The 14,662-nt window shown below is 33.4% G+C and overlaps 3 protein-coding genes across 4 annotated transcripts; 1 reads left to right on the top strand and 2 right to left on the bottom strand.

The window, feature by feature from the left end:
- Positions 1-5,341: 5,341 nt before the first annotated feature.
- AT1G60890 (Phosphatidylinositol-4-phosphate 5-kinase family protein) lies at positions 5,342-10,466 on the top strand. 2 transcript variants are annotated; one of them, NM_104770.5, is made up of 10 exons: positions 5,342-5,645; positions 6,026-6,326; positions 6,427-7,485; positions 7,757-7,924; positions 8,076-8,241; positions 8,526-8,636; positions 8,721-8,908; positions 9,275-9,435; positions 9,639-9,804; positions 9,923-10,466. In NM_104770.5, exons 2-10 carry the CDS (start codon positions 6,316-6,318, stop codon positions 10,200-10,202), a joined length of 2,310 nt encoding a protein of 769 aa, NP_176286.2. In that variant the 5' UTR covers positions 5,342-5,645; positions 6,026-6,315; the 3' UTR covers positions 10,203-10,466. The 2 variants fall into 2 exon arrangements, with proteins under 2 accessions (NP_176286.2, NP_001185275.1); NM_001198346.1 differs by having other exon boundaries at positions 5,410-5,645; positions 6,026-6,202; positions 9,923-10,408.
- A 7-nt stretch (positions 10,467-10,473) lies between these two features.
- Positions 10,474-11,079, bottom strand: AGL56 (AGAMOUS-like-56; the record flags this gene model as incomplete). The annotated part of the gene is made up of 1 exon (NM_104769.1): positions 10,474-11,079. The coding sequence occupies one exon, from the start codon at positions 11,077-11,079 to the stop codon at positions 10,474-10,476; it is 606 nt and encodes a 201-aa protein (NP_176285.1).
- Positions 11,080-11,799: 720 nt separating this feature from the next.
- On the bottom strand, positions 11,800-13,356 carry MEE9 (maternal effect embryo arrest 9). The gene is made up of 2 exons (NM_104768.4): positions 12,740-13,356; positions 11,800-12,667 (listed from the first exon to the last, which is right to left on the bottom strand). The coding sequence occupies exons 1-2, from the start codon at positions 12,940-12,942 to the stop codon at positions 12,427-12,429; spliced, it is 444 nt and encodes a 147-aa protein (NP_564765.1). The 5' UTR covers positions 12,943-13,356; the 3' UTR covers positions 11,800-12,426.
- Between the last annotated feature and the right edge of the window lie 1,306 nt (positions 13,357-14,662).

The raw sequence follows: 14,662 nt of genomic DNA, 5'->3' as shown, positions 1-14,662 counted from the left end.
TAGTACAAAACCTAATAAGCATCATTACAATAATGAAAGACTGCAAGACCATTGGATTGCTAACTTATATATATATATATATATATATATATATATATATATATTGGGTCTTATTAATAATATAAAAATTTACAAGTTTTTTACCTGGTAGTTATAATGGTAAGATGGTACATAATGATGTATAAAAAAGAAAAAGAAAAATAGTACAGAAAAACTGTAAAAAAACAGTGTAACAATTTTGATATTTGATTGATAAATTTATAAATTGTAGAAATTGTAGTGCTTTGATTTTGTTCACCAATCAAAGCCATTGTTTGTTCAGTTTGTCAAACAGTCGACAATAGAAACAGTCATAAAATGGTGTTCTGATGTTGGGCCCAAAATTTTCTTTTTAATATTACCCTTAATTTTAATATCCTTTTCAATTGGATTTCTCTTTTGGTTTCCTTAAGGCAAAATTTTTGGTTGACTAGAGAAATATAGAAGAAAATAGAGAATGGGGGCAGAGATGCATGAATGATGAAAGTGATGAAAAAGGACGAGAGGGAGAAAAAGAGAGATAGATGATAGGTGATGTGACATTGACAAGTGATGGAAACTATTTAAAAAATAAATTTGGTGAATTTGAAGAGGTAGAGACAACGTAAAAGTTTTATATTCTCCTAAACAGTTCTATTTTGTGTTTCGTTTATATTTATACTCCTATTTCTTTTCTTTTACTTTTTGTTAAAATATATTGGTATATCTTATAATTGCACAAATATAAAAACAATTATAATCACAATCCTAATTCCAATAATAACTCATAACAAGCTTAATTCTATAAATTGAAGCCAACATATAGCATAACTACTTAAATAGCTAGCACTATAGCCACTTAAATGTCGATAGCTTGGTAGATAGATGGACGTTCTAATCGTTCACAATTGTTGTACTGACAACATCCACTATTCAGTATCTTGACAACATCCACTATTCACTATCTTGAATTGCGGAATCCTTAAATTTCACGTTACTTTGATCACCAAAGAATGTTTGAACAAGAGATTTTATGATCTATGAATATGTGACATTATATTTCGATTAGCAAAAAAAAAAAAAAATCACAATTCGGCCACAACCATACGCTAACAATTCATTATGATCTTAAGAGATTACAAAACAATTCATCAATCATAACACACAATATATATATTAACATAACAACAAATCAATTAATTAAAATGAATACAACACTGGTTAATCAACTCGAACTCTAAATTGTTATCATCTCTCCAATCTTTTGAACCCTTAGCCTTAAATCAAAACTTCTCTTAAAGTAAGATTGCTCTTATGGATGAACTCCACACACGCGAACCTAATTTAAACCGAGCTCAATTTTAATATTATACCAACAGTCAACACACAACAACAATAATATTCGGATAACTTATACAATCTCTCTAAATAAAAACAATAGTTAGATGTAATTAGGTGCTGGTTTTTTACAAAGAAAATGGCCATCGTGGATAGGATCAATCCTTCGTGTGGTGGATGGAGAACGAATCAGATACATTTAGAGAATTAACTAATCAAAAATTAAAACGAAAATTAGGTTAATAGTAGTTTAAAAAGATAATTAAAGAAGGTAAGATCTTGAATTCTTGATGATACTTAGCAACGACGAGTACGGCAATGAGAGGGACAAATAAATAAAAGGCAGAAACAACAGAAGAGGGCCACACACCACTTTTTTTTTTGTCTCGATGCGTTACGTGACAACCACATAACTTCTTCTTTTATTTATATATATTTATATTGATATTATAGTTTCTTCTCAATCACATGCAATTTTTCTGTTTTCATTTCATTTATTTCGTCCTTTTTGTTTCAACAACTATTACTGTTTCTTATTTAACTTGTTTTTAGTTTTTTTTTCTTTAACAAATTCTGAAGTTGTTAGAGAATTGTTTATTATTTTATCTTATTTTATTTTTTGCACAAAAGGAATTTTGATATTTATACTGTTTACCGTTTACTTTTGAGAGTTTTGACTCTTGGTCGTATATATGTCGACGAATAAAACACAATTGTAAAGAATACACATTGAGAGTTTATGGATCAGTTAACGTAAAGGAGGTAAAGACATTAATTAGGAAAACATATTTATCGTACGTGGTCTTATTTTGTACGTCTCGTCGTAAAATAACGACTTTTAAGATTTCTTTAGTAAGTAGTTTCATAACTCATACCCAAAAACTAGGTTAAAAGGCAAAGATTGCCATAACATATATATATTGTTCAAAGAATATTAAATCTTCCGATGTGTGATAATTCTAACAATAATATTATTGAAGTATGAAAAATATCTTAGGAAGGTGTCCAAATTATTTGAAAAAATCTTCCCTCAAATGATTTAGGATCCATTCTAAAAAGTTTTGAAATTCCTGTTAAATATTGCTGTAAAGTCGAATCTCCTCTGTAAAGCTTTACATTTTTTCTGCAATATAATTGATTAAAACAGAATAAAAAACCATCTTAATTTTTTGCAGAAGAAAATACATTTTTGAGACGAATTGAGACAAGAAACAGAATAATCTTATTTCGAGCTGTCGCACTTCATGAAATTTTCTTAGCTACATCAAGTAGTTTTGAACATTTTAGAAAATAGATGTACGATTTTTTAATGTCAACTTTGGTTTGGTTTTTAGCTATTTCTCATATACGATAGTGAGCGACCACAACGCTGGATTTCTTTTTTTGTGCTGTAGTTACGTATAGTTTCTCATATGCGACGATGATGATGAGTGACTCATATGATTTTACAAATTACAATTATAGTTTTTTAGAAAGTTCATTGGATGCTTCGAACGTTGAACAAAACAAATCGTAATAAAGCAGCTAAATATATATTCGTAAGCGTCGATGTTTGTCTTTTTGTGTTTGGCCATGTTAGGTTAAGTCCAGATATTTCATATCTCTATTCATACCATCCACGTCTATATTTTAAATATATTCGTATCAAAATATCCGCCGCGACATATTTTGAATTCATGTTCATGTTTGGGGTCAATCGCATTAATTTTAGTTTTGTCATAACACGTAGATATACATAAATAAGTATACAGTATGTAGTTTAGTAATTTGCCAAAAAGTTTTTGGACCTACTTTACAAAACTTTGGCTACTCTAATCTAAAACTGATACCATGACAATGATCCTAATTAAGGTTTAATATAATACAGGGTTTGGACAAATTCTTAACGTTTCTAAACGTTTCTCAAAATGGAAAAAATCAATTCAATCCTCGTATATAAGCAACCCAAATATATAATCTAGAGTAAAAGTAAAATACTTGGTAAACACTTTATCTTTGCTTCGATTATTGTGCATCATGCATCAGGAATAAGCTCAATGCGTATACCATGTTCAACTTTAAAGAGATTAGCAAGATAGAGCATACATCATCTCCAACATGTATATATAAAAAAATATACGTCATTTGTTTTAGGGTTAGGATAAGCAAATTTGTCTAGTATGACAACTATATATACATAGTTGGATCAACACGTCTTTCTAGAATTCTCTGTACATTTGTGATCTGAATCTCATATATAAGTTTTTTTTTTTTTTTTGTCATTCTTTTACATCATCATTAGAGATATTTATTCTAATCATATTATGATGAGATCCAATTACTTGCACCATATGCTATTATGATGAATAATTCTCACGAACAACAATTCTACGGCGCAGTTCTTACGATATTCCTTCAATGGACATACTTTCCCCCACAACACTCAAACCACTACAAACGGTTTTGCATGTGGGCATGCAACACTTTGTACTTCTAATAAATTTTGCACCACTAATCTATAAAAATCTGTATTCTCTAAAATTCGAATCCAAAACCTAAATATTAAAATATTAATGTATTTTTAAATATTAATGAACTTTTGATCGTTAGGTTAGAACTTTTTAATTTAATGGTTAAAGATCATAAATCCTTAATATGACGTATAACAACTTCTTTCTTTGGTGTTATTTTCATCTCAATCTTCTAGTTTTTCTTTTTTGTTTTTCCGACAAAACCTTGATAGTCAAATGCTGATTTGAATGTCAGAAAAATCATTATGTAAAAAAAATACCATGTCAATGTTATATAATTGTGAAGTATTTATTGGCATTTGCTTTCTAATGTTCGGATTTGATATGCTCTTGAGATTATTCTCTGAAACAGTATCTTGATATGCAGAGAATAGCTTTATCAAATAAATGCAAAAATAAACAATTTTATTATGTAAAATGAATAAGTACCTAACGACTAGATATGCATGCAACATACTATATATAGTGGACAATATCAAATTCCATCAAATTCGAATCGTGAAATCGTATATTTATTATATATTTTTTCGTAAAAATAGGCCGATATATGTGTTGGATTCGACGTTAATTAGAAAGATTTTTTTAAAAGTAGATGAATTTAATTTGGTGTGAATTCTGTTTCTAAAAAATGTAGAGTATTCGAATTTGAACTTCTATATATATATAAAAAATCATTACATTATGTAACGCAATTGTATTCTGCTTAGTTGACTAGCTGTGACGCATTTAGGTGTAAAACAAAACTTGTAGTGAAATAAATAAAAATTGAATAGCTATTGCTTACCTAAAGTCTTAAATTTAAAATAAAACCTTCCTATTGATCCAATTTCTAATTTATTTAAGTTAATAAAGCTATCTAATGAGACAAACAATAGGAAAAGATCTCAATTTGACTCTAGTGGATTTTTTTTTTCTATAATAAGAGGAAGATGTCAGAAGTCCAATAATAATCTCAAAATTTGGCCTAATAACGTGACTATAGTTTATCAAAATTGATCTGTTTTTTAAAACTTGGTTTGTATATATACATACATACTTAACACGAAATCTATAATTTTTTTGTAGATTTCTATTTTTTAATTTTAATTATGTTTTGATATTTGTTAATTAGTATTAATATTAACTAAGATATATAATTGATATGATATACATATTTTAGTTATTAGGTAAAGAATTAAAATCCAACTTAATATGATAAAATAGATAGCTAAATTTTATTACAAAATAAAATGTATAAGGTTGAAATTTGGTTTAAAAAAAAATCAAATTAAATATATATTAAATAGAATATTTAAGATTAAAATTTTGTTTAGCAAAAATTACTAATTAAATATTTTTAAAATATGTGCATTACTATTTACTATTCAAGATAGTATATAATAAAAAGAACAAATATGATATTTTATCTTGATAGGCCTTTTTCGTCTGAACCGTACAATCCCAACAAAATTAAGACCAGAGTAATGTGGGGCCCAAAACTGGAAAAAAAACCCAATACTTTTTTGAAAGTTTACAAAATGTTTTTATAAACACAAAAAAAATAAAGGGAAAAACAGATCGAAAAAAAAAAAGTTTGGCAAAAAAGAAGACTCTTTGAGACTGAGAGGACTTAGCGTGCATGGGAACATTTATAGACAGACGAAATTCTCCGAATTGAAGAAGAGCTTCTCTATCTTCAACGAAGAAGACGACTTATCAACCTTTGCTTAATCTAGGGGTTTCTTCTTCCTTTTGTTTCTTCTTCTCCAGTTTTCAAGGAGATTCTTAAGCTCCATCTCTGTGAGTCATCTTCTGCGAATCGACGCGATTATTGGATTGTTTTTGTTTTGAATTTTGCTGTCGGTTCTTCACATCTATCGTATTGTAGCTCGTAAAGTCATTTTCTGGGATTTGAACTCGAGATTTCTCAGTTTCCTGCTGAGAATTTTAGTTCAAAACTTCATTGATTTGTTCTCTTTCTCTCTAATTACTTGTATAATTAGTTAATTGGAATAGCTTTTGTTATATTTCGTTTAGTTGGTGATGGGTGAGTTGCATTGTGCTCACAATTGGGTATTTGGTGGTCAATCTTTGGATTTTTATGTTTGAATCCACTGATTAGCTGTATTGTTTGACCTTAATTTTGGTTAAACCCTGATTTTAATTTTTCTCTTTTCCAGTGACAGGGGTGGATCATTGGTGAATTCTTGAGGTCCAGGAGAATCTGTCATTTTCAACACATTGTGTGGAATCATCTGAGAGGTTTGGTAAATAGATAGAACAAGGATCTATGAAGATCTGAGTTGAAGAATGGGCTATTGTTCCATGAAGTCCTCTTGGATTGGTGTATCTTTAATGTAATTAAAACTCAAGAAATTGTTTAATTATATCATGTGCTCATATGATGGATTGATGAGCGTGGTAAGGTATCAAATGTAAGATTGAAATCAGCAGATAGATCCTTGTCAAGATGGAAACAAGGTGTGTTATTATTCCTTGTCAACGGATCTTCCTGTAATTTACTTTCTTCTTGTTATTTTCCAATTCTTAGATCTGGAATGTACTTTTTGTCTATCTTCAGGCCTGCAGAGAGAGTATTCTCAAATGGTGATGTTTATTCTGGTCAACTCAAAGGAACACTTCCTCATGGGAAGGGAAAGTATGCATGGCCTGATGGTATCATTTATGAGGGTGATTGGGAAGAAGGGAAGATATCCGGGAGAGGAAAGCTTATGTGGTCATCTGGAGCTAAATATGAGGGAGATTTCTCCGGGGGATACCTTCATGGCTTTGGTACATTGACTTCGCCTGATGGATCTGTCTACGCTGGAGCATGGAGGATGAATGTTAGGCACGGTCTAGGAAGGAAAGAGTATTGTAACTCAGATGTATATGATGGCTCATGGAGAGAAGGATTACAAGATGGTAGTGGTAGTTATTCTTGGTACAATGGAAATAGGTTCATTGGGAACTGGAAAAAAGGTAAAATGTCTGGCAGAGGGGTTATGAGCTGGGCAAATGGTGATCTCTTTAATGGGTTTTGGTTGAATGGTCTTAGACATGGATCTGGAGTTTATAAGTATGCGGATGGTGGTTTTTATTTTGGAACCTGGTCACGTGGCCTAAAAGATGGGAGTGGAGTCTTTTATCCTGCTGGAAGTAAACACCCTTCTCTAAAGAAGTGGCATCGGCATTTTGGGTACGATGACACCGGCAACTTCCTCCTCTCTCATAATTCAACAATAAATATTGATGATTTACGGACTTCAAAAGCTGTATCACGAAGTCTTTCTGAGTTAACCACAACAAGCGGACTGACAAGAACTTCGGAGAGGTATCCTGATGATTACTGGAGCACCAGTGATCCCCCTAGAGACTTTATGCATCATGGGCCTTCATCCAAATCTGCACGGTCTGTTGACTCTGGTCAAAGCGAGATCCGGGATAAGAACCCTATTGTTTTTGAAAGGGAATACATGCAAGGAGTTTTGATTAAAGAACGAATTATGAGTTCTATCGACATGTCACACAGGGCTAGACCTTTGAATCTTACTAAAGAAGTCACAGTTAGCGCTTGTGTGAGCTTTCTAGGGGGGAAATGGAACCATTATCTAATGCTTAACCTCCAACTCGGTATCAGGTAAACAAGTTCGAGACACAAGTCATTTATCTTTCTGGAAGCTTATGAACAAATTTTCACAGATCTTAGTTATCAAGAGATCTTCATTCAGACCACCTCTGAACATGTTCCTCAATTCTCGTATGATCTTGAGACTACTCAGTTGTAGCCTAGAAATACAGTTATTTTTGCCTACTATGACTTGATTAATGATTTAGACCAGAACACAAACAGTCAGACCATGCTTGTACTAGTTATTGCTCTTACAAAACAAATCTTTTGAAGTTCACAGGTATACTGTTGGGAAAATCACACCAGTGCCTCCGCGGGAAGTTCGTGCTTCTGACTTTAGTGAAAGAGCCAGAATCATGATGTTCTTCCCTAGAAACGGTTCCCAGTATACACCTCCACACAAGTCTATTGATTTCGATTGGAAAGACTATTGTCCTATGGTTTTCAGGTAACTTTCTTTCGCCACATTCCAAAAAAATGCTTAAAATCAGTATAAACCAAGAGGACTCTTTTGTTCATAAACACGTTTTCTTAGTGGATGCAAGAATACCTGCTCTTCAAATGATTTACTATGCATTTATCTCAATGGCATGTCATAGGAATTTAAGGGAGATGTTCAAGTTAGATGCTGCAGACTACATGATGTCTATATGTGGCGATGATGGCTTGAGGGAAATTTCTTCCCCTGGGAAAAGTGGCAGTATCTTCTACCTTTCTCATGACGACAGATTTGTGATAAAGACATTAAAAAGATCTGAGTTGAAGGTTTGATATGACTAAACCAAGCTGCTATCTCTACTTGATTGTCGTAATGAATTATAGTGGTTTGGGCCTTGGGGATATTGTAAACCCTTCGTTAGTAAGCAAATTCTTGCTCCTGTTGGGTTTTCTTGTTGCGTTTTTAGGATGCATGTGACCTACAGATAGTCTAGCCTGTCTTTCCTTGTATGTATTTTTCTTAGTGTATCACATAATCTTTAATTTATAAGGTAGTAACATCTCATTGGTTTATGTATATGCATAACTGAGAGCATCTCTTTCTGTTATAGGTTCTTCTTAGGATGTTGCCTAGGTACTATGAACATGTAGGAGACTATGAAAATACGCTCATAACGAAATTTTTTGGAGTTCACAGAATAAAACTCAAGTGGGGTAAAAAGGTAAGAACTAGTCTGATCCCTTCTATGTATTAATTCCATTATATTTCATTTCTTTTTAGTATGGGCGTTGTGCTTCTCTGACAGGTACGCTTTGTGGTCATGGGGAATATGTTTTGCACAGAATTGAAGATTCATCGTCGCTATGACCTAAAGGGCTCAACACAAGGGAGATATACAGAAAAGAATAAAATTGGAGAAAAGACTACATTGAAAGATCTTGATCTAGCTTATGAATTTCATATGGACAAGCTGCTGCGAGAGGCTCTCTTCAAGTGAGTTCTCATCAAATCCATTTTTGCATGACCTGATTGATAGCCTAGTCAACTAACTAGTATTTAGAGAACCGAAGCACTTAATAATTTCTCTGTAACGAGAGATAACAGAACCCTTGAAAAGGAATAAAGCAGCTATTTCCTATGATTTGCAAACGCTTTTACTGAAATAATTAAGATGGTAGAAAAATGAGCTGCAGAGAAGAGGTTGTACCAAATGTCTTACTTTCAATGCTGTCTTCACACATACCTTCCTTGAATTTCTCATTATATTTATTTTCTTTTTGCACGTAATTATATTGCTGTAGTTTTCGCATTTGTGTCTGCCTAATTGTTTGTGGAACCTCTTTGTTTCCCACATGGCAGGCAAATTATTTTAGACTGTTCGTTCTTGGAATCTCTTCAAATCCTTGATTACAGTCTTCTGTTGGGATTACATTTTAGAGCCCCCGATCCACTTACTGATATCCTGGAGCCTCCCAATGAAATGTCAGATCAAGAAAGTGATAGTGTTGGTTCGGTTGACGGTAGGCCTCTCAACCCTTTTAGTGACTATATATCTTTTCAGTTTAGAGAGAATAGTCGTTCACTCGCTTAGATAAATCAGGTGATCAGTTTTTCTACGACACTATATGGTATAGTTCTAGAGCTCACACATGGAGTCTATGTAAACTAGATTTAAATGTCATGGATTTGTGTCTCTTACTGTTTTTGTTTTGTCTTTCATCAGTCAATTTGCCTCGTGAACCCTCCATTCCTCCAAAAGGGCTATTAATGGTTACCCATGAACCCAATTCCGTTAATACCGCCCCGGGTCCTCACATCAGAGGAAGCACACTACGAGCATTCTCTGTTGGCGAGAAAGAAGTTGATCTTATTCTACCTGGAACTGCAAGGTTAGTAACTTCCTGCAAAAACCTAACTTGACTCCACAAGATCACTCAGAGTCCAATAACCTTATTTCCTGTTCATTAAATTGTCCCCAACCATACCTTTTGGAATCATCTTATTCAGGCTCCGGGTACAGTTAGGAGTGAACATGCCAGCTCAAGCCCACCACAAACTCGGCCAAGACAACGAGGAATCAGGAACGGTCGAGCTCTTTGAAGTATATGATGTGGTTGTATACATGGGCATCATTGACATCCTCCAAGAGTACAACATGAAGAAGAAAGTGGAACATACTTGCAAATCTATGAAATATGATCCAATGACAATTTCAGCCATCGAGCCTACACTTTACTCTAAACGATTCATCGATTTCCTCCTTAAGGTATTCCCAGAAAAAGCATAGAGAGAGAGAGATATCAACGGACCATTGATCTTCCTAAAGATGAAAGGTTCCATGATTTGACTCGACCGATAATATTCTTTCCTGTTCATAAGCCATAAAAAGACTCTGAGGGATTTGGCTCGTAATCTTCTTTCGCCCTTATGTACACTAACATTTAGGATCTTATATACTTGAAAAAGTTTTCGTATATTATTATTATTGAGTAGATTTGTGCCACTCTTAAAATCCAAACAAGTGCATCAGTAATAGATTAGATGATAAAATAAGTTGATCAAAACAAAGGATCAATACCAGTATAAAAATCATCATCAAAGTGAAGAATATCATCCTCGTTCTCTAACCAACTTGCAGAACCAGAAGTTTCGCCGCCTTCAAATTCGTGAGTTTGATTCGTCTTTGTCTCGTCGTTGCGAGTCTGAAGAACTTCCTCCTCCTGATGATGAAGAATCTCTAAACCTCCATCTCTTTGAGTACTCTTCACGGCATCATTTAATCGGCATCTCACATTGTTCAACATCCTCGAAACAGCATCGACCGCCTCTTTTAACTCCTCAACGTTCTCCGATACGTCAAAACGTTTGTCTTCCCACCAAAACCCTAACCCTGACCTGTTGTCTTGGTTTGCCGTAAGAGGAGGATGGTCATAAAGCAGAGAGGAGACAACGTTATCGACAGAGGAATGACCGAAAGAGTAGAAAGAAGCGTGAGATTTGGAAGTCATAGGAGCCGCTAAGATTGCGATTTGAGTGGCTGGAGAGAGGAGACAAAGCTGTGAAGCTTTGCGGAAGAGACCTTCCCTGCGTTTTGTGAAAGCAACCGTTTTTGCGGGTTTGTTTATGATCTTCTTAATCTCAATCTTTGTTTTTTTGCCTCCCATGTTGAAACACTTGCAAGAAAGAAACCCCAATTACACAGACAGACAGACAGAGATTCTTCTCTTTATAGTACATTTTATTTATTCTTCATAATTAATTGCATGTTCCCCATTATTGGTCTTATTCCATATTCGGAGAATTTCCATAATCTGAGATGTTTTTTAATATTACCTTTCTTTAACTATTTTCCTAAAATCTCTTAGCAAAAAATTAGAAAAAAAAATACACAAAGGTAGAGAACTCTTTTCCTTTCTTTTGTGGTGTTCTTAATGAACTAATATATTTACTTTCCCGTGGAGGAAAAAAGTAAAACAAACAAATCTAATTTTATTTGGTTCACTTTTTGGAGCGAAGATAATTTTTTTTACAGTATTGTAAACCCAAATCCAAAACCTCTTGCATTACCGCATTTATTCCATGACCCATCTGCGAAAACCCTAACCCTAGAGATAATTTCTTGCGGGCCAAGAAATATGGTATCTGATGAACAGAGGAGCGTCGAAGACGGATAGTTTGCCAACGCAGTCTTGGTCGGAGATTATATAAATAGTTCGCGGTGGAGACATTTTAGGCATTGTTGTTAATTTGTTAATCATTTGGTGTTAATGAATGATCTTTTCTTTTGGTGAGTATTGTGATACGCACCATTTTAGAGTAAAAATAATTTGTATACTGTAATCAATATACAGTATATTTGGGATTATAAGGAAGTCGTAAAATGTGGTACTAGTTTATTGGTTTGATGGAACATAAGCGTGTTTCTGCTTTTCCATAAGCGCCATATGTAAACATTTTGGAGAGATAAAGCTTCGAGAGATCAGCCGAAATGGCACATTTTTTTGTCGAAACCGAAAGGGCACTTAAACGGTGGTTTATAGTTGATTTTCGTTCGTTGTCTCAATTCTGATCTATGTGTCGATTCTATGACAAATTTGTCACTAAATCACCCAAACTTTAATGCTTCCGCATAATAGAATAACAACATCACATACATATCTTTCTTTCTAAAACCGAATGACGCATATTTTTTATGTAATTTTTTCGTACTTTTAGGTGTCCCACCAATTTTTTTTTTTTTTTTTCTGTTCTACCATCAAACCAATAAACTAGTACCACATTTTACGACTTCCTATAATCCCATAAATATATATTGATTACAAATTACAGATACATAAACTAGAAACTACCTATAATTCATAATTCTTCGGCAATAGTAAGTAGTAACCCATATGTTTATCAAAGGAAATAATTATTCATTAAAATGTTCTTGACCTACTAATCCTATAACATGGGGACCAATACTTTGACAATCATCGTCATCTTATCATATTCATCATCATCATCATCGATCAAGATGGATGAACCTTATTTCCAGCTGCAGTCTTCCAAGCTGATCTCATAGACGCGGCGGCTGATCCCATCGCCGCCGCAATATGTCGTTTCGCGGCAACTGTCGCCGCTTTCTCCATTAAATTCCCCGTTCTCCGAGCAGTCTCCGCTTTCTCCTCAAGCTCTTTCAGCTCCGCCGCCTCCATCCTCTCCATCTCCTCCAACGTCCGCCTATACTCCTCCATCCCCCACTCCATATCCCTGAAGAAACCATAAAAATCAGATCTCTCCAGATCTATGAAAATTCCATACAAGAAAAGACGAAAATGTTACCGATCAAGTTCAAGTTCAGCTTCACGGAGAGATTCTTCAGCTTCTTCGAGTTCTTGTTGCTGTTCGGATTCGAGAGCTGCCCAAGCTTTGTATGAATCGACTTCAAAGAGACGCATGAGGTCCTCGATTCTTGAAGGGTCGAATGTTTTGTCGACAAGAGCTTGATCGGAGAGGAGAGTGAAGTGGTGAATTAGAGCTTCCATGTTTTGGTGAATTTTGATGGAGAAGAAGAAGATGATGATAGAAGAGAATCGAATGATTCTTGTAATGTGGAACTTTGCAACAAGTGGATGACAATAATGTAAGGCAGAGAGTAAAGTTTACCGTTGGGGATATGTATTTGACGCAATTGTCAAAAGTTGAAATGATTGGTGTGTGGTAAAAAGTAAAGTTGGAACCTAAAAACCTTTTATTTTATTTTATTTTAACCTATGGTTTCTATGAAGACCGTTACTTTAGTTTTTTTCTAAAAATGAAAGTAAATAAGCATTATGAAAAAAGTAATTAAGTCATTTGCTTTAGGATTTTCGTTGGAATTTAATCCTACATGTATGGCTACGGATGGTTGCCTAAAATTGAATGGATTAAAAGTATTGAGTCGAAAAGTTTTGGATCGAATATCATTCAACTTATTCATCTCCAAAATTGTAGCTGAACAAGTTGAACATTTTGTTGTTATAACTTGCTCATTTTTTTCAATTTTTTAAAATTGAATGGGTTGAATAATTTTTTCAACTCTTTCATCTCAAATGGTAAAAAACTAGTTGATGAATGTACATGTAAAGAACTAGTTGTTTAAAGTTCGAACTTGACAAGCTAACAAGTGCTCATGGCGCATATCCTGATAAGATGTTGAATGTACATGTAAAGAATACGATGAAAACCTCTTCTTTTTTATCTCTTTTTCCTTCAATCTTAAAACTGTTTGATAGAATATGTTGATGCTAGCTAAGATATATTCACCACAAAACCTAAATCATCGGATGCTGTACGAGGTGTATGACATGGATGATGAGAGATGTCTTCTCAAGATGTGTTCTTCAAAAAAATATAAAGAACTGGGGTCTCCATTAAAGAAGCTTGAACAACAAGTACAAATTTTTAATCTTCTATTTATTAATTTGCTCAACAGATTTCCGTTTTGATATTTTTTTAAAATCTTACTTTGAGTTAACTTTCTCATAGGATAAGCTCAGAAGTTTATTTTTTTATTTTTATTTTTTTCGGTTTGATTTTTCTTTCGAGATTAGTCAGGTTTAATTGCACTACCATATTAGTTTTCTTTAGATGTTGAATGTATATGGTTTTTCTCTAGCTTTAATTTGGTTTTTGAACATATTCTTTATTTGTTATAAGTAAAAACATTATTAACATAATTTTCATTATCATTTTTAATAGAGAACCTCAAACTTTATAATCTTAGTTATTTTTTTCTCCAAAATAAATCAAAAGTAAAACTTAAAAACTCATACTAAAAATACATACACATTTTTCTAAGTCATCATATACATAGGTTTCAAACCAACACAATGGAGTAAAATTTTAATGGAAATAAATTATAATGATAGGTTTTGGAAACAAGCCGTGAAGAAGATATAAAAGTGTTTTTGGACAGAAGAAAGAAACTAGAATAAATCAAACGAGAGATAACAAGAGCAAGACCGTGCAATCTAATGGTTTGGGGTATTTGCTTACATCCTAAAATTAATGAGTTCGATCCATTTCTTTGGGGTGTGTGTGGGTGTACATGTCAAAAACCGTTATCGAAAAAAAACAGAGAGATGACGATCGCAACTATGAGGACAAAATCTTTAACAGAGAAATTAGAGAGCATACGAACAAAGACAAAGAATTTTTTGTAACTTTGTTGTTTCAAATGGAAAATTTGGAGAGCCTAAAAGCTGAGCAAGATGGATAAATTCT

This window comes from Arabidopsis thaliana (genome assembly GCF_000001735.4).
Source record: "Arabidopsis thaliana chromosome 1 sequence".
Taxonomy (NCBI): domain Eukaryota; kingdom Viridiplantae; phylum Streptophyta; class Magnoliopsida; order Brassicales; family Brassicaceae; genus Arabidopsis; species Arabidopsis thaliana.
This window is presented reverse-complemented; position numbering and strand designations above follow the sequence as displayed.